The sequence below is a fragment of the Acanthochromis polyacanthus genome, chromosome 12 (assembly GCF_021347895.1).
Source record: "Acanthochromis polyacanthus isolate Apoly-LR-REF ecotype Palm Island chromosome 12, KAUST_Apoly_ChrSc, whole genome shotgun sequence".
Lineage (NCBI taxonomy): Eukaryota > Metazoa > Chordata > Actinopteri > Pomacentridae > Acanthochromis > Acanthochromis polyacanthus.
In genome coordinates, this window is record NC_067124.1 from 39,645,151 (window position 1) to 39,664,314 (window position 19,164).

General features: G+C 40.3%; 1 protein-coding gene across 2 annotated transcripts in view; it reads left to right on the top strand.

Annotated features, from left to right (window-relative positions):
* Window positions 1-9,864, top strand: part of rasip1 (Ras interacting protein 1) — a 26,046-nt gene extending 16,182 nt beyond the window's left edge. For both annotated transcript variants that reach the window (XM_051956706.1, XM_051956705.1), the window contains exons 9-18: window positions 311-515; window positions 1,327-1,619; window positions 1,703-1,864; window positions 3,848-3,888; window positions 4,076-4,230; window positions 5,604-5,716; window positions 6,911-7,208; window positions 8,258-8,421; window positions 8,506-8,647; window positions 9,478-9,864. In XM_051956706.1, the coding sequence (XP_051812666.1) occupies window positions 311-515; window positions 1,327-1,619; window positions 1,703-1,864; window positions 3,848-3,888; window positions 4,076-4,230; window positions 5,604-5,716; window positions 6,911-7,208; window positions 8,258-8,421; window positions 8,506-8,647; window positions 9,478-9,656 (1,752 nt within the window). In that variant the 3' untranslated portion in view covers window positions 9,657-9,864. The remainder of the gene's footprint in view (window positions 1-310; window positions 516-1,326; window positions 1,620-1,702; window positions 1,865-3,847; window positions 3,889-4,075; window positions 4,231-5,603; window positions 5,717-6,910; window positions 7,209-8,257; window positions 8,422-8,505; window positions 8,648-9,477) is intronic.
* Window positions 9,865-19,164: the final 9,300 nt, after the last annotated feature.

Consider the following 19,164-nt stretch of genomic DNA (forward strand, 5'->3'; position numbering starts at 1 on the left):
TGCTCCGACCTGCACGTATGCTAATATGCTCACGCCCTGCACATGACATCATACCTGCATGTCTGTAATCGCAGCAGATCATCAGGGTTTGCTTTAACAACCGGCACAAACAGCTTCAGAGCAGCACAAAGCCTGAAAACGCACAAAAACCCTGCTGTGTACATCACTTCATCCCACATAATGACCTCACACAGCTCTCCATTGTAGCAAACTGTGACACACTTCATCTCCCACCGTCTGATGGAAGGTGGATATGGAGATACGAAACTCTGCTAGATAACAGACCTCCCTGACGCTGTGCTTTGTCCAGGACTTTGTTTTGTACATCATGACGGCTCACACCCATGTGTTCGGGAGGAAACCTACGATGAGAGAGCGAGAGAAGGACCGAGAGAGGGAGAGGAAGGGCAAGAGGCCTCTGAAGGTGGAGACCTTCCTGTCAGCTCCAGACCTGCTGGCCAGACACCTGCTGGTCCGGAGAGACTCTGCTGTTCCCGACACACCTGTAGGACAAGGTACAACCACCTGATCAGACAGGCTGACATCAAAACGGCATTCAGACCTGGAGAAGAAACATTGTTTTAACTCGCTGTGGTTCATTTTTCAGTCTAAAGTCCCACAGATCTGTAGAAACAGAACAACCATGACTAGATGTGAGTCTTATTAGTCGTTTTGTCTTATTTTGGTTGAGAAAAACGAGACCCAAAATGATGGAAATGAGACACAAGCTGACAAAAATGACATAAAATGACAATAATGAGACACAAAATGAGAAAAGAGACACAAAATGAGAAAAGAGACACGAAAAATTACAGAAATGAGGTGCAAAATGAGAAAAACACAATGAGACAATGAGACACGAAATGAAAAACGAGACACAAAATAACGGAAATGAGAGAGATAAAGAGAAAAAACAGGCACAACAAAGGAAATACAAGATGCAAAATGACTGAAATGAGGTGCAAAATGAGAAAAAATGGACATAATGAGACACAATGAGACAAACAAGATACAAAATGATAGAAATGAGGCGCAAAATGAGAAAAACTAGACAAAATGAGCAAATTGTGACACAAAATGAGTAAAACGAAACACAAAATGACAGAAATGAGACAAAATGAGGAAGTCAAGACAAGATGAGAAAATACAACAGAAATGAGAACTAAAATGAGAAAAACAAGACAAAATGAGAAATTCGAGACACAAAATGACAGAAATGAGAGGGAAATGAGACTATTTTTTTTACACGTTCCTTATTTCGTGTGTTTTTGTTGTAATGTGTGAATCCTCCTAATGAGGGATCAATAAAGTTTATCGTTACTCCAGCCCTGATGCGTCCCTTCAGAGGAGGAGCTGTCACCCATAACGGCGTGGCCTTATACCGGGAGGCCGTCCTGAAGCCCGGTGATGTCATCGGCTTGGGGAACCACTTCCTGTTCCTGTACCGTGACCCCCGTGTGACCCCGGCTCCCCCTCCAACCCTGACGCTGCCCTGGCAGGCCGACGCCAGCTGCTGCCCATCGGGGCTGGTGGACCGACAGGAGGCCCTGAGGCAGTACCTGGGCTCGACGGAGGCGGAGCTAAAGTTCCATCCTCGCCACGCCGACGCCTTGCTGCAGGTGAGATGGACGGAAGGCTGAATAAACCGTCTGATTGGTGGAAACCATGTGGATCCATGACTCTCCTGCACTGTTCATTTCAGGAGATCATCTCTAAAAACTCCTCCCCAGACTCTGGTGGAGGACCTTTAGCTCCTGCTTACCTCCTGTCAATCATGATAGACCACGCCTCCAAACACCTGGACCCCGCCCTCACACCTCAGATACTACTCAAGTCGGCCAATCTCATTAAAGAAATAGTCTGGGTGAGTAAAAATGTGTTTTAATAAAGTTCACTATGGTTCATTTTCCACTGCAGTATAAAGCAGAGCAACCATGACTAAATATGTGTCGCATATTTTGTCGTTTTGTGTCTAATTTTGGTTGGGTTTTTTTGTCTCAATTTTGTCAAAAGAGAATATTTATTTGAAGAAATATGTGTAAAAAATGTGTCTCATTAGTTTTTGTTGTATTTCCTATGTTGTGCCTGATTTTTCTCATTTTATTTTTCATTTCTGTTAGTTTGTGTCTCGTTTTTCTCATTTTCTCAATTTTCACATTTTGTGCCTCATTTCTGTCATTTTCTGTATTGTCTCTCCTTTTGTGTCTTGTTTTTCTCATTTTGTGTCTTGTTTTCTCATTTTCTGTCTCGTTTTTTCATTTTGTGCCCCATTTCTGTCATTTTGTGTGTTGTATTTCCTATGTTGTGGCTGTTTTTTGTCATGTTGTCTCATTTCTGTCATTTTGTGTCTCATTTTTCTCATTTTGTGTCTCATTTCTGTCATTTTGTCTCATTTTTCTCATTTTGTCTTGTTTTTCTCATTTTGTCTCATTTTTGTCATTTTGTGCCTTATTTCTGTCTTTCTGTCTCGTTTTTCTCATTTTGTGCCTCATTTCTGTCATTTTGTGTCTTGCTTTTCTCATTTTGTGTTTTCTTTTCTCATTTTGCTCCTAATTTCTGTCATTTTGTCTTGTATTTCCTATGTTGTTGGTTTTTGTCATTTTATGTCTTATTTCTGTTATTTTGTGACTCGTTTTTCTTGTTTTGTGTTGTTTTCTGGCTCGTTTGTGTAGCCTTTGTGGTCTGTCTCCTCATACTGTCTCCATGTCTCCTCTCCAGAGTTTTCCTTTCAGTAATTTTCGGGCAAGTTTCTGTCATATTTTGGCAAATTAGGTCTTTTTGGACGCCTTTTTTTTAATTGTTCAAACAAGTTTGTGCCATTTTGGGCAGCTTGTCAGTCATTCTGAGCAGGAATATTTACGATTTTACAAACTTTTCCTCTCTCCTCTGCTCATCATGGTCATTTCTGGAGATCTTTATGTGATTTTTGAACAGGTTTTATGTTGTTTGGGGTAATTTTTCAATGACTTTTGGACATATTTATGTCATTTTTGGAACATTAGGCCATTTTGAACACTTTTTCTATGACTTTAGACCTGTTTGTGTCATTCTGGGCAGGAATATTTCCGGTTTAAGTTCAGTTTTCAAGTGCATGACATTTTGGATTCATTTTTCAATTGTTTTGGACATGTGAGATACAAAACGGGAAAAACAAGCCACAAATTACAGACAGGAGCTAGAAAATGAGACACAGAATGAGAAAAATAGGACACTAAAAGGCAGAAATGGGAAATAAAATGAGAAAAAAACAGGCACAAAATAGGAAGAACAAGACACAAATTTCAGAAAATGGGACACAAAGTTACAGAAACGTGATAGAACCTGACAAATAAAATAAAACAAAAGTGAGACACAAAATAAGAAAAACAAGACACAGAATGAGAAAAATGGGACAGAAAACAACAGAAGTGAGACCAAACTATTTCAGAGTCTGTAGGAGGTGTAAACATATAAATATCTACGGTAAGTCTAGACAACATTTATGTAAGTGTGGACACTCAGATTTTTCCTTATTCTGGGTCATTCTCTCCGTGTCATACTTCATACAGGACTTTTTATTGCAGTGAAAAATGATCCGCGGTGAGTAAAAACATGTCAGGAACTTCTTTATTTGGAGTCTGAAGGTTAAATATTTCCTGACTTATCTCTGAGTGGAGCCAGTGGAAGTTTTTCAGGAGCGTTTTTGGCGTCTAGACTTAAACAAACGTCAGGTAGGGACGACCACACTGACTCAGACGGACGGACGGACAGACGAGTGGTCGTCCGATTGGCCGATCGGGATGAGCCGCTGTGGAAAGAGCGCTGTAATTGTTCTACCTCCCCTCAACTTCTGTCTGCTCTCTTCCAGGATAACATTAAGGAATTCGGGGACAAGCATCCCACGCAAAAGTAAGAGCGTTTTTGTCCGACGTCATGTTTGGAATCTCCAGCTGAGTGATTCATGAAGCCTTTGTGCCGCTGCTGTTATGTCTTTGCTCGATGTTTGGGGCTATTTTTACCCCTGGATGGTGTGTGTCTGCCTTAAAGCACAAACAAAACGCTGACGGGAGAATGTTGACGCTGGTTTTTACTGCAGCTCCACAGAGCAGGAGGCCGAGATCGGAGCTCCCAACGTCCAGAAGCTCTCCTCGGATCTGCGGCCGCTCATGTTCTGGATGTCCAACGCCACCGAGCTGCTCAACTTCTTCCAGGTCAAAGTGGAGACCATGGAGAAGGAGTGGGAGTTCGAAGGTCTGCAAACCTTTAGGAAATAAATCCATCACCACTGTGCTTTGGGTGTGCAGAATTAAATGTAAAGTCTGTAAAAACTGTTAAAATGGGGCAGCAAGGGAGCCAGAAAAACTGGTGGAACGCCTGAGAAATACCAGCAAACATCTGGAAAATCTAGAACGTTTTAGCTTTAGACGACACAACAAGAGCCCATCTGTGTGTTAAAATGTTTGATGGAGACATTACTCACAGTTTGCACCTTTTTTTTAATGGTCAACGTGTAAATTAATACTTTATTCTGTGTAATGTAATAAATGTAACACACAAAATGTAAAACTCTAAAAAAAAAAAATCAAAAAGATTTGGCAGCAAGGGAACCGGAAAAACAAGCGGAACAAAAAAACATAAAGTCATATTTATTGTAATTAAACTTGATGTTATTTGTAATGTACCAAAACAGGGGAATTTTGTAAAACACCAGAATGATTTTGTTTAAAATAATTTTGATAATTTAAACCTTGAAATCTATAAATATATTTATTTAAAATGATAGAAAACAGCTATAAAATGTTTTTGTTTGTTTAGCTTATTTAAATACAATTTTTAAAAATCTTTGCTTTTTATGGTTAAGAATACTTTTTATAAATATACATGTTAGTGATGGATTTTATTTAGTTTTATTTTTACAGTCTACATGTAAATCCATCTTTTTGTAATTGAAATATTGGTATCTTTAATTTAATTAAACGGTTAAATTTAGAAATTACCAAAATGATTTATCTTTGAAAAATTAAAAAATGTAATTAAATTTTAAAAACTTAAAAAAGGATATTTTTAAAATTCTTTTTTGCTGATTTAAATACATTTTAAACTGTATTTTTCAGCTTAAAAATCATATTTATTTTTTCTTGTAAAAAAATATAAATCATTTTGGTATTTTACAAAATTTCTCTGTTTGATTAAATTACAGATAACATCTAGTTAGATTACAAAAAATATGAAATTATATTTATATATTTGCTGATTTAAATATTTTTTTTGAAAACTGTTTAAATTTATGGTAAAACATAAAAGAGTCAGTTCTAAAAATACTGAATTGTTTATATGGACATTATTTACAGTTTTGGTTGATTTTTAAATGCTTTTTATGTAGACATTATTTACAGTTTTTATTTTTAAATGTTTTTATTTTGAGCATTATTTACAGTTTTGGTTTATTTTTAAATGTTTTTATTGTGAACATTATTTACGGTTTTGGTTTATATTTTAGTGTTTTTTTCTCCTGTGGTTTTACGGCTAATCTGTAATTTAACACTGCAGGATAAAACACCAGTAAATCATCATGAAACTTCCAGTTAAACCATTACAACAATGATTTTTCTGTGACTTTGCAGCTCCTGGAGACCCCGTCCTCACCGCCGACATGGACACCTGCTCAGAGGCTCTGGCGCAGCTTGATGATGTCATCATGCACACCTTCCAGCAGTGTGTTTACCACCTGACCAAGGTTCAGATCTCCGTATTTACGTTGCATGTCAGTCCAGAAAGCCCCGTCCAATTACAGCTCAGTCAGACAGCTAATGTCCTCCTGGAGATCTTTGTTCTCTCTCCACCACCCACCGTCTGTTTAATGCGTTCCAGCTGCTTCCTCTCAGCGCTGCTCTGTGGGTTCTGGAAGCTTCAGGGTTTGATTTCATTAAAGAAACAGCCACTTTAAGGTTCTGTTATTAGTTTAGAAAGTAATGTGTCGGTTCATCAGAAGCTCCTGTTTGACTCCAGACTCTTAGATCTTCAGATGTTCCTCCAAGGACACTTTTAGATAAATCTCAGTTTTTTGTGACTGAGAACAGATTTTGGGTCATTGTGGGTGTTTTTCCTGTAGTTTTTGTCCGCATTTTTGGCAAATTAGGCCGTTTTGGACACTTTTTCTTTCATTTTCAACCCAAGCTTGAGTCATTTTGGGCAACTTGTCAGTCATTCTAAACAGAAATATTTCCAGTTTTACAGCATTTACAAACGTTTCCTCTCTTCTCTGCTCATCTTCTGGAGAAAGATGTTTCTCCATGCTGAATGGATCTCCAACAACCTGCTCCTCTGTTCTCTGTTTCTGAGCCATGCTGACTTTATTTTATTCATCCAGTAGCTTTGGTTTTCCTCTCAAGGTTATTTTTGAGGACTTTTTTGTGACTTTGAACAAGTTCCATGTCATTTTGGGTGTTTTTTCAATAATTCTTGTCCGCGTTTTTGCCAAATTAGGCCATTTTGGACACTTTTTTTTTTTTTTCATTTTCAACCAAGTTTGTACCATTGTGGGCAACTCGTCAGTCATTCTGAAGAGGAATATTTCCATGTTTTTTGGTCATTTTGACTAATTTTCAATCATTTTCAGCAAATGTGTGTCATCTTGCACAGATTGAGACATTTTGGATTCATTTTTAAATAGCTTTGGACATGTTTTTGTCATTTTCGACAACATTTGAGTCAAAGATTTGGTTAATTTGGAACACATGATGCGTTCAAGCACCTTCAGAAAGTTGGAAATCTGCTGATTCTCACTGTTTATAGAGGCATCTTTTTTAACAGATATCTTTGTTTTGGGGTTTGAAGGCTTCAGTTGTTGTTTTCTCATCCATCCCTGCAGATGTTTTCAGTATTTCATATCGCCTCCTAAACCGTTTAATTCTACTTCCTGTCCTCTCAGACGCTCTACTCGCTGCTCCCGGCCCTCCTGGACTCCAACCCGTTCTCCAGCGAGGAGAAGAAGGAGAAGGAGAAGGACGGCTGTGGAGGAGCTTCAGGGGAGGAGAAGCGAGGAGGTGAAGAGGAGGTGGACGATGTGTCGGCTCTGCCTCTGAAGGTGGCCGGTCTGGTGGAGGTCTACCGCTGCTCCCTGATGCTCTCCAGAGAAGCCTGTCTGTCTCCACCGCTCACCTCCCAGACCTTCGGCTACCTCTTCTTCTTCACCAACACCTCCCTGCTCAACACGCTGCTGGAGAGAGGTACCTAAAAATACCACAGCGAGTTTAAACAATAAATATAGAAATAAAATAATAAAAATTTATATTGTAATATTCTGTATATATTAACATATTGATAACAATAATTAAATAAAATAATTAGAAATACCCCAACTAGTTAAAAAAATATAGAGATAAAATTATAATAATAAATAAATATAAAAATAATCTCTATAATATTACATATATCAAATAATATATTAACAATAAGTATATAAATAAAAATGATAAATACCTTAACTAGTTTAAATAATAAATATATAAATAAATAATAATAAATGAATAGAAATTAAATAAAAATATTATATATTTTATATTTTAAATAACAGCAAAATTATATATATATATTTTTTAAATAAAAATAATTTAAAAATACCATAACTATTTTAAATAACTATAAAATATATATGTACATATTAAGGATGAAAATTCTACAAAAATGCTATAAAATAAAACTTTACTATTATAAAAATTAGGGTTCACGTCTTACACTGTAAAAAACAAACATTATAAATAATTTTTTTACCAGTTTTAAAAAATAAATATTTACTGTTAATTTATACTTTGTCCTTTGTTTTTTAGGTTATTAATTATACAAAAAATATATAAAATACAGCTTTACTTCAATATTACAAATATTTGAGTAAGACCTTACATTTTAAAACAAAAAGTTTTTTAAACAATTTTTACAAGTTGTTTTTCAGAACAAATTGCTGTTAATTTACAAATTTTCCTTTATTTTTTGTTTAATTATGAAAGTGAAGTCACAGAAAAAAATTCTTAATCTACATGTAACCATAAAGACAAAACTGTACAAAAATTCTACTGTTCTAATACTTTTTAAAATAAAGGTTAAAATTCTTGTGTGAAAGTTGTCCAGCAGAATTTATAGTTTCTGTCTGAAGTTTATTTACTTTATTTAATAACTGAATAATGATATTAAACAATAAGTGATCAGATGATAAATTTATTTCCTGCATAAACACTTGAACTCTTTTTAACTCAAGAAAATGATTTTTTTTTGTTTCCAGACGGCCTGTTTTCTTGGTCCAGGGCGGTTCAGATCCGGACCAACCTGGACCTGGTCCTGGACTGGCTGCAGGGAGCCGGGCTAGGAGACATCGCCTCTGAGTTCATGAAGAAACTCTCCATCACCGTCAACTTCCTGTGCATCCCAAAGACCCGGCTGATCCAGGTGAGACACAAACACGTTCAGTTTACCTGTTCAGGCGTCTGCTGGGGTTTGTTAATGATTAATAACCAATGATCTGATGGATAGTCGTCGTGGAGCAGCCTCCAGGAGGACCACGCCCTGCTGAGCGCCTCCCAGCTCCACCACCTGCTGACCCACTACAAGCTGGGCCCGACCAGAGCTCCTCCAGCCTCCTGGGCTCCTCCGCCCGGCACCGAGCTCAGCGGAGGTGAGCGATCGATCCGTCGAAGCCCTCGGACGTCCGGCCGATTAAATCGATCCAAAATAACTCAAAATCTGTCCAGAACAAGTTGAAATGAGTCGAAAATACCTGGAAACCTGTTCAAAACTAATTAAAGGTTCTAAAATTTGTTTAAAATAGCACAAAATGACTTAAAATATGTCCAAAATTTGTTACATCTGGTCATAAATGCTCCAAAAGAAGTCCCCAAAAAACTCAAAATTTGTTCAAAATGATTGAATTTGCCAATAATGACTCAAAGTCTGTCCAAAATAACTTGTAAAACAAGCTGAAATAGTCCAAAATGACTCGAAACCTGTTTAAAACTCCTTAAAAGTTCCCAAAATGCGTTACAAAATTGTACAGTGACCCAAAATACGTCCAAAATTTGGTAAATCTTGTCATAAATGACCCAAAAGAAGTCCCAAATAACCCTGAACAAGTCCCAAAACTCAAAATTTGTTCAAAATGTTTGAATTTGTCCTAATGAATTAAAAATTGCCAATAATGACTCAAAATCTGTCCAAAATATCTTATAAAACAAGTAAAAATTAGTGTAAAATGACTCGAAACCATTTCAGAATTACATAAAAGTTCCCTAAATGTGTTAAAAATGCTACAAAATGACTTAAAATATGACCAAAATGTTAAATCTTGTTGTAAATGCTCCAAAAGAAGTCCCAAAACAACTCAAAATTTGTTCAAAATGATTGAATTTGTCCAAATGAATTTAAAAATTGACAATAATGACTCAATATGTCCAGAATTTGTGAAATCTACTTAAACCGACTGTTTTAAAATCTGCTTCCTGTTTCCAGACATCTTTGAGAGCTTCCTGGACCACCCTCCCCTCATCCTGCCCAATGAGACGCCTCGCCTCGACCTCTCCCAGCCAATCCCGAGCCCCGAGCTGCAGAAGGAGGTCACACGGCTGCGCACCTTCCTGTGGGGGCTGGACCAGGACGAGCTGCCGGCCAATCAGAGGACTCGGCTCTGAGAACGCCCATATTAGGAAACTTTTAAGTCCATATCGCTTCATTTATGCCTTTAGATGTCTTCAGGTAGAATAAACGCTCCTCTGGTCGGTCTCTGTGGATTTATTTCAGACCCGCTGGGGTTTCTCTCTGCAGGAAACTGTTTCTTGGCTTCCATGTATGTTTTTAAACTTCTTGTTTTTAATAAAACTCTGAGGTGTGGTGTGAAAACGGAGAGTTTCCGTTTGCTCTTTGACAACAGCAGCAGCAGGCTTCAGGGGCTTCTCTCCGGGGGAGTCGTCCACCGGGTGGCGCTGCAGGACTCGCTCACCTTGGAGGTGATGAAGTGATGAGTCTGCAGGTAGAGCAGCTCCATCACATTAAGGTCTGCTGCGTCTCATTTCCTGTAATAACGCAGCAGCAGCGTGACTCAGAGCGACCACACACCAACGCTGCCGTCAGTAGGTGAGGACGCTCTGATTAGCAGCTTTCCACCTTCATTAACGTCATTAATTAAAGGTCACATCATCCAGCAGCAGAACACAGAGTCCTGCAGAGATCTGATCGAACCTTAAAGCCCCAAACGTCCTCCTGATGCCGTAAAAAAACGCTTAATAATTTTTTAATTTAACTTGTTTTTGTTTGTGTTTTTAATTATTCTCTCAAAATCTGAACAAAAATACAAAGAAAGCTCAAAACTACTGAAGAAAATCAACAATTATGAAATAACCACCTAAAATAACACTCAGTGGAAATATTTAAGTTTTATGTAGACTGAAATATTGTTTGTTCAAATTCACAGCTGCATTTAGAAACAAAAAAGATCTGATTTCTAAATCAACTACAGCAGTTTGTGTAATGGTTTTCTTTATTTTCATGACTATTTACATTGTAGATTCTCACTGAAGGCATCAGAACTATGAACCCACATGGAATTATGTAAATAAAAAGTGTGAAATAAGTCGACACGTTTTAGATGGCCAATAATGACTCAAAATCCGTCCAAAATAACTCAAAGCCTGTTCAAAACTACTTCAAAATTCCCAAAAATGTTTCAGAAATGGTACAAAATGAATCACAACATGCAAAATTTGTTGAATCTTGTCCCAAACTACTCAAGAGAAGTCCCAAATAACCCTCAACAAGTCCCAAGAAACTCAATGTTTGCTCAAAATGATTCGATTTGAATTAAAAATTGCCAATAATGACTCAAAATCTGCCCAAGATAACTTGTAAAACGAGTTGAAATGAGTCCAAAATTACTCAGAACCTGTTCAGAACTACTTAAAAGTTCCCAAAATGTGTTAAAAATGGTACAAAATGACTCAAAATGCATCCAAAATTTGATAAATTTCATCATAAATGACCCAAAAGAACCCCACAGGACCAACCTGACTTCTGCTCAACACAACTGATTATCCCAACCCTGTTAAGGTGGCAAGAAAGTCCACTAATGAACAATGACGAGGAACAGCTGTGAGGTGAAACCATTTCAGGTTCAGAGCGTGGAAAGCAGCAGCCAAAGCAAAGGGTGACGACTGGAAGAATCTAAAACAAGGTCACTAACTGGTGGACCGATATCTTTGGTCTTGGCTCTAAATCAGTGGTCCTACGTCTCACTGTGAGACGGGTTTAAGGATGGCCGTTATCTATAAGAGCCTGACTGTCAGAAATTTGGGGTGATCGTCTCACAGACTGCTGCTGCGACCTACGACAACTAACTAGCCGACAAACGACGGACTGATCACCGGAGCTAAACCCAAATAGATGATTTGCAACGACAAAACGCATCAAAACCAGTATGTGGGATTTAAACAAAGAAGACATCCTGGTAGAGCTGAAGCAGCAGAAGCCTCTTTGACATGTCCTCCGCGTCAGACCACAACCGGACAAAAAGGACGAAGCGTGGAAGGATGTAGCGGCTCCCAGGTTAGTAAGCTAACGTTAGCGGCTAGCAAACGCATCTGAGGCGAGAAATAAGCTGCTGAATCTGTCCTGGTTTTGGTGCATCAATGGCTAGTTTAGATGTTTGATGTTTTGTGATGCACTGGACCTCTGCAGGCCACATTAAATTTGCATAACGTAGGAATCCAGTCAACTTTATGCAAATTAGTTGCGGCCCACTCTGGGTAAACACACCGCAACCGGACCAGCATGCAACATGCGGTGTGTTTCGATCGCTCAGTCACAGATATCTGGTGCTGAACAATGTAGTATTTTACTTTAAAAAAAAAAAAACAACAAAAACAAGACAAAATACTGCAAAAATGAGACACAGAACACCAAAATTGAGAAACAGAATAACAAAAAATTAGACAAAAAAGTTACAAAGTGGCAAAAAATGGACAAACGAGACAAAAAAACGACAAAAGCATGAAACAAAATGACCGATACGATACAGAAAACGAATAACGCAAAGCACACAATGACATAAAAAACACAAGCGATACCAGAAGGAAACACAAAACAAAAACGAGAAACACAATGACAAAAACGTGAGACAACCGATAAAAGTCAAACAAAACAAGACGAAATTTTACAAAAATGGGACCCAAAATGACAAAAGAACAATCCAGTATTTTACTTTCTGATCCAAACAACTTTTCATGGTCTAGAAATGATTTTAAATTTATAGTTTAACTAATTTACAATCTGCAGTTAATGTCTTCTCTGTAATTTTTACACTTTGAGGGCCGGATTGGACCCTCTGGAGGACCACTTTTGGACCACGGGCCTCATGTTGGACACCCCTGGTCTGTAATGAACGAAAACGGCTGATTGTAGATGAAAAGTTGACTTCTAGAGCTCAATGTTTTGACTGGATTTACTCGTACGGATTGATCGTTTCCAGGAGATTTCAGGGTTTCTAGTGACTCGTTTCTGTCGCCGTACGAACTTTTGTTTCTCGTCTGAAGCTCTGACGTCTCGGCTGTCCTGATCCTCGCTGGCGTCCGGCCAGGCGGCTTCCTCTCCTTCTGGTCAGCGTCTCAGATGAGTTCCTTTACGGTAAAAAGCCCAAAAAAACAGAACTGGTTCCCGTGAGAGCCCCCCGCTGACATCATCTCACCATCAGAAAACATGAAGCTGCAGAAGGTGAATCAGCAGAGTTTCTCCCTGCGGTTCCGGTTATCAATTAGCTGATTGTGATGGGCTGCTGGATGGGCTGTGGTGTGTGAGTGAGTGAGTGAGAGTGTGTGAGCGTTTGTAATGCGGCACAGATGTAGACCGTCGTAACCAGAGCCAGATGGGCCCCGAGACAACACGCTGACCGACACGCTAAGCAACATGTCAGCTTCTGTGATCTGAGCCACACTTTCACCTCCTCCGAGCCGTGAGCCGACTTGTCCTCCAGGTGCGGCGCTCCACACCTGTGCTAGCGGCTCTCCTGTAATTAGCTCGGCACAATTACCATCGGGGGACCGGGGAGACAATGGGCCGGTTCTTCTGCCCCTATCATCGAGTAATGAAAGATTCTTCCCTTCTTCAAAGAGACGGAGTTTCCTACAAAACAGCTGAGTCAGAGCCAGCAGAGGGAGGGATGAGGGGGGGAGGCGATGGGAGGCTGGTGTTAGCCGGAGGACCACAGTCAGCGCTCGTTGTTGTGCTCACAGGAACCAGAAAAGGCCCGGTGGCGGCAGCACTTAGCGCTAACAGCTCCGACTGGCACGCCATCGATCTGGTAGCACTTTACCTGCATCACCTCACCGCCACTACGCCACCAGCTGACAGGAAGACGTCACGACAACAGGAAGGAGACGGCAGGAAGTCAGAGCAGCTGGGTCCGAATAAAAGAAAAAAAAAAAGAAATTTGTAGGAAAAAAAGAGAGAGGGAAACAAAGAAGTCTGTGATAAAATAAATCTGAGATAAAAGAAATCTGTGATTTAAAAAAAAAGGATAAAAGAAACCTGCAATAAATAAAATCTGTAATAAAGAAATCCTGGAAAAAAATGAAAACCTGGCAGCAAGGATTCCAGATAAAAATAGGTTGAAGGAGTGGAATATTCAAAAACTTTAAAAAAAAAAAACAACTGAAAATAATGTAAAACATCTGTAAAATAATTCTATTTTTTAGCTGATTCAAATCCAACAGAAAACGTAACTTTACAGTCAGACGTAAATAAATGAAAATATTCATTTACAGAGTTTTGATGTGGACTTTATTTACAGTTTTGAATTTACTATCAACATCTAAATTTATACTTTCTTTTCTTTGACATTATTAGATCATATCTGTAGGAAAAAAATAACATAAAACTGCGTTGTTCAATCAGAATTTTTCATAAAACTGCAAATATCTGTAAAATAATGAGATTTCTTGTTGATTAAAATGCCATCAACAAGCAGGAATCTGTTGGACCTTTGCCTATAGGAACCTGAAGGTCCAACAGATTCCTGCGTAGGAACCAGGCGGCAGAAACCTATCGGACCTTGGACAGGAGGAACCTGAAGGTCCAACAGACGACACTCTGTGGCTGCAGATGAATCGGAGCTCGGCGAGGTGAAGGAGAGGCCAACAGAGAAGCTTCCTGAAGGCCCGGATCTGTTTTCTGCCGGTTACGTCACCAAGACGTGCAGCTCATAAACACACAAACTTTTTTCTTTCTTCGGTGCGGATATAAAGAAGCCCTGTGAGGTCCGGTCCGGGCTGAGGCCGGCCTGTTAGAGCCGGCGAGGCTGCTGGAGCCGCCGCCAGCCGACCGACCCGCCAGGCGTCCACCAGCGGCGGTCTGTCCCGGTTCCTTCAGGCAGCGCTGCCTTCATGTTCTGGTGGTCTTTTCCCCTCTCTAAAATGTCCTCAGCCACCTTTTCCCTCGTTTCCCTGCCGCCCGAGCCGGCCGGGGGGCCTGTGGGCCTGCGGGTAGGGGCCTTATTCCACCAGCCCGGGGCTTCTGTCAGACGCTTGTTCCATTTTGCGTCATGGTGTTGACTGAGCGGACCCCACACTTAACTCCCATAGAGCGCTGGGGTTGGGCAGCCGGATCGAGCTAACCGGCCCCGTGTTCAGCGTGGTAATCTGATGGCCGTGTTTATTTTATGTAGCGCCGCTTTGATGGGGCAGAAAAAGTCTTTGGGCTTTTTGTTTCAGCACTTTCACTGCCAGGTCAGAGGTGCTCGCCGTGGTTACGCTCAGGAAGAATAATATTTGCCCTTAGATTCACTCCAAACAGGCTTTTTTCCATATTAGTGTCAGGGATACTCTCCGGGTTTCTGCCTTCCACTGATTCGGCACATTGGAGGTGAAGGGTGGTGCCGCTCCCAGGAGGGGTTCTGCAGGTCGTCCCCGGGGCCCGATCCGGTCCCCCCCGAGCGAACCGCCGCCAAATGAGCCCCGGTAGTGAAGGAAAACACAGGAAAACAGTTCCCCTCCTGCCGGCTCCACCTCGGCCAAACTTCCCAGGGGTTCTGCTGAACGGAGACGCCAAAAAAACTGCCTCACCTCAGAACTCCCACACCCACAGATCTGCCTAGTGTCAGCTGTTTGAGACGGGTCGAAAAGCCAGCGGACCGCACCGAGTCACCGAGTCGACGGTTTGACCCAAACACGCAACCAGAGCCTTCCCAAGACGAGCCATGAAGCCTCGTCTTGTTGTTCTGGGGCAGTTTTTTTCTTTCACTTTGAGCACGAGCTGCAGCTTCCTTCAAACATGCAATTAAGCAGAGTTTAATACAAACTCTTTCTGGATAACATATCAGTTAAAACTTGCAAAACTGTGCAGAGAGAAAGCTGCAAACTTCACAATCTTTCCAAATGTAGGAATACCGTAGCTTTCTGTCACTTTTAGAACGAACTGCAGCTTTCCTCAAACTGTTTCAGGCAGTTTAATACAACTGGGACCAAGTGTTTTGTCATAAGATTGCAGCTAAAACTTGCAAATCAAACTGCAGTTTGTCATTAAGAGACACAGTGATTTAACAGCATGGAGGAAAAGCTGCACAGTCTAACCAGATGTAGCAGAACATCTGGATTTTTTTTGGTTAACTTTCTGTACATACTGCAGCTTCCCTCAAACATGCGATTTCTAGCAGCATCATGTAACTGAGACAAACTGTTTAGTCCTAATATTGAACCTAAAACTGTGCAGAGGAAAAGCTGCAAACCTGTCCAGATGCTCGAACACATCTGGGTTCTTCATTTGACATATTACCCATTAGTGTACTCCAAGACTGCATTCCACATCAGTTTTTATTTTCACTTCGCGTACGAATTGCAGCTTTCCTCATGAACACCTGGTACAAACTGTTTCGTCATAATATCGCAGCTAAAAGTAGCAAAATGAGCAGAAGAAAAAAGCTACGAACTATAAAAATCAACCAAACTGTGCGTTCTAAAAGCACGGATTTTTATGTTCCGTTTTCGTAGGAACTGCAGCTTCCTTCATAAACAACTGGGACAAACTGTTTGGTCATAATATCGCAGCTAAAACTTGAGAAACCCCATCTCTTTCTGCTTCCCTCATAAAGAACTGGGACAAACCGTTTTTTTAGTCATAAGACTAAAACTTGCAAAACGGTGCAAAGAAAAAGCTGCAAGCGTTAAAATCCGACCAAATGCAGTCGAACATCTGGTTCTACATCTGACATTATGCTATGTATTAGGCTATACAGGAGGTCCTCGACTTATGTCAGAGCTCGATGTAAGTCGGAACTCCAGCGAAAATGTAAACAAAGCCGTTCCGTGCATCACGATGTCGATCGGTTCTTCATGAAAGTCATGAATACCAACAACTTTCATGCATGTATGAAGCATTTTACTAGAAGACAACAGAATACGTTGACCTGTTTCTACAAGTTGATCTAACAATGCTGATGTTTTCCTGTTCTGATCCTTTTATTCCATCAAATTTCACTTCCGTGGAGATGGCTTTCCTTTTCTTCGAAGCAATAAAAGGAAAGTGTACAACCAGTGAATGTAAACAAAGCCGTCTTATAGCGCCACATGACGACGTATTAATCTGCTCCGCTCATCAACCAGTTCCACGTAACCAGTTCTGACACAGCAAAAATGTCCTAAACCAAAAACCCGTTGTTGTTTTCATACGAACTGCAGCTTCCCTCGTAAACAACTAGGATAAACTGTTTTTTCATAATATTGCAACTGGAACTTGCAAAATGAACTGTCATCTATGTTTACAAACTTGGAAATGTGACCAGATGCGGTAGAACATCTGGGTTCTACGTTTGACATATTATGCATATTATACTCTACGGTTGTATTCCAAATTACGTAGTGTTTACTTGTCGTACGAACTGCAGCTTCCCTCATAAAGAACTGGGTCGAACAGTTTCGTCATAACTTTGGGCCTAAAACTTGAGAAACCCCATCTGTCTCTGTGGGACGCTGTGAGGTAACTGTGCAGGAAAACTTCGAACTAAAGCTGAATGCGGCAGAACATCCGGGTTCGAACGTATTATGTGTTAGGAGAGTACATTAGCGTGAATACTGGAACTGTATCTGCCCGCTGACCTGACTCTGACTGCTTCAGGACTCACTTTGTCACACAAGAATGCCTTTCCCTTTGAAGGTTAATTAGCGAATACCTTCAGAGGGAAGAAGCCCAGAATGTGGCTGAGAATATTGTTTTTCTATCTCAGTTTTGCCGTCGTAATTGGCCCTCGATCATGAATGAATCACTGTCATCCTGGATAAGACACCCCGGGGAGTTTCACATGGATAATGTTTCACTTCCTTCTCAGTTGTTGGTTATTTATGACCTGAAAAGAGAAGGTTCTGGGTGCGGGCCAGCTCTGAACAACACGCTCACACAGCGGCAGTGAGCATAAACAGAAACCAGATCTCCAGATTCTCTTATCTTTCCATTGGAGATGAACAGAAAGCCATTCTGAGGAGGGCCTGTTTACCCTCCTCCATACGTCCCATTATCCCCTTTGTGTTCAGACACATCGGACGTGTTTCTGGCCTCCCGATGTGCTTACTCACAACCTGATGTAATCCAGGGGAAGCGAGGCCGGCGGGGGCCACACTGGTGGTACGTAATCCAATCCCTCCTGTTGCAATTTGGCAACTCAAAACAATTACCCGGCGGCCGCCCTGAAGTCAGCCCCGGCAGCCAGACGGAAGGACGTCGGGCCGCGAGCAGACGCTGATGTAAAGGCCGGTTTATTGGGTCACTGCAGAGGGGAGCTAATCTGGATCAGGGCTCACCGTTTAGCCTCCACAGATGGCTCGGCGTGGGACGAAAAGCCGAATCAGTGAGTCATAGCGAGGCGCCGTCAGTCAAACATCCAGCCGGTCGGGGTGTGTGTCCTCGTCCGCCCACTCAGCCGCCCAATCAGGGCTCACCTTTCCTGTGACGTCGCTCTATCAGGACACCCTCATCCTGTCACACAGTCCACCCAAAACCAAAACCCGACGCCCTTCACACGAAGTCTAGCTGCTATCTTTCACTTCAGTGGAATCTTTGTTTTTCTAATCGCTTCCGTTGGTCATCGTCAGCTGCAGCATTAGTGTCAGAATCGTTCTAGTTCAGGTTCCACAATCCACCCAGTTTAATCTCCAGTGACCAGTAAAATCACACTTGAATGACCTATAAATAACCACAGCTCACAATATTTCCTTTGTTTTAGTGGAAAAAATGTTCACATTAAAGGAGTTATCTTTTTACAAAACATCACGAACAACTTGAAGTTTCTCAAGAAAAATTAGTTTCATCCTCAGTTTATCATTTCCACAACTTCCAGATCAGAGTGTCTACAAAGGAACACAACATTTAGTTATCTGGAAGTGAACCACAGAGGATTTACTTTATGATCGAAATGACAAAAGTCAGTCAAAAAAAAGATAAAAAGCAAGACGAAATATTACAAAAATGAGACGCAAAACAACAAAAGCGAAAAACAAAATTAAACAAAAAAGCTACAAAGCGACAAAAAATGGACAAACGAGACAAAAAATGCCAAAAGCAAGAAACAAAAAGCCAAAAAAATAGACAACACAAGCGAGACAAAAAAATACAAAACGTCAAAAACAATGCTCAAAAAAAACAAATAAAGCGAAACACAAAATGAGAAAGTAAAACTAAAAAAAACACAAGCAAGACAAATAGGAAACACAAAACAAGAAACAAAATGACAAAAAGTGTGACAAATGACATGAAACAAAACAAAAACAGACAAAATTAGACAAAGTTACAAAGTAACAAAACAATGGACAAATGACAAAAATGAGACAAAAAATGACAAAAATGAGGGACAAAACGAGACGAACGCGAAAGAAAACAGGATGCAAAAAAATTAGACCAAAGAGTTACAAAGTCAAAAAAAATTCACAAATGACAAAAAATGCAAAACGACAAAAATAAAACGCAAAAGAATGAATAAAGCAGAACACAAAATGACAAAAAGGAAACGCAATACGATAAAAATGCGAGACAAAAATTATAAAAATGGGATGCAAAACGACAAAAGCTAGGTACAAAACGAGACAAACGGCACGAAACAAAACAAAAAAAGGAGACAGAATTTGACAAAAAAGCTACAAAGCAACAAAAAAAATGGACAAATGTCGTGCT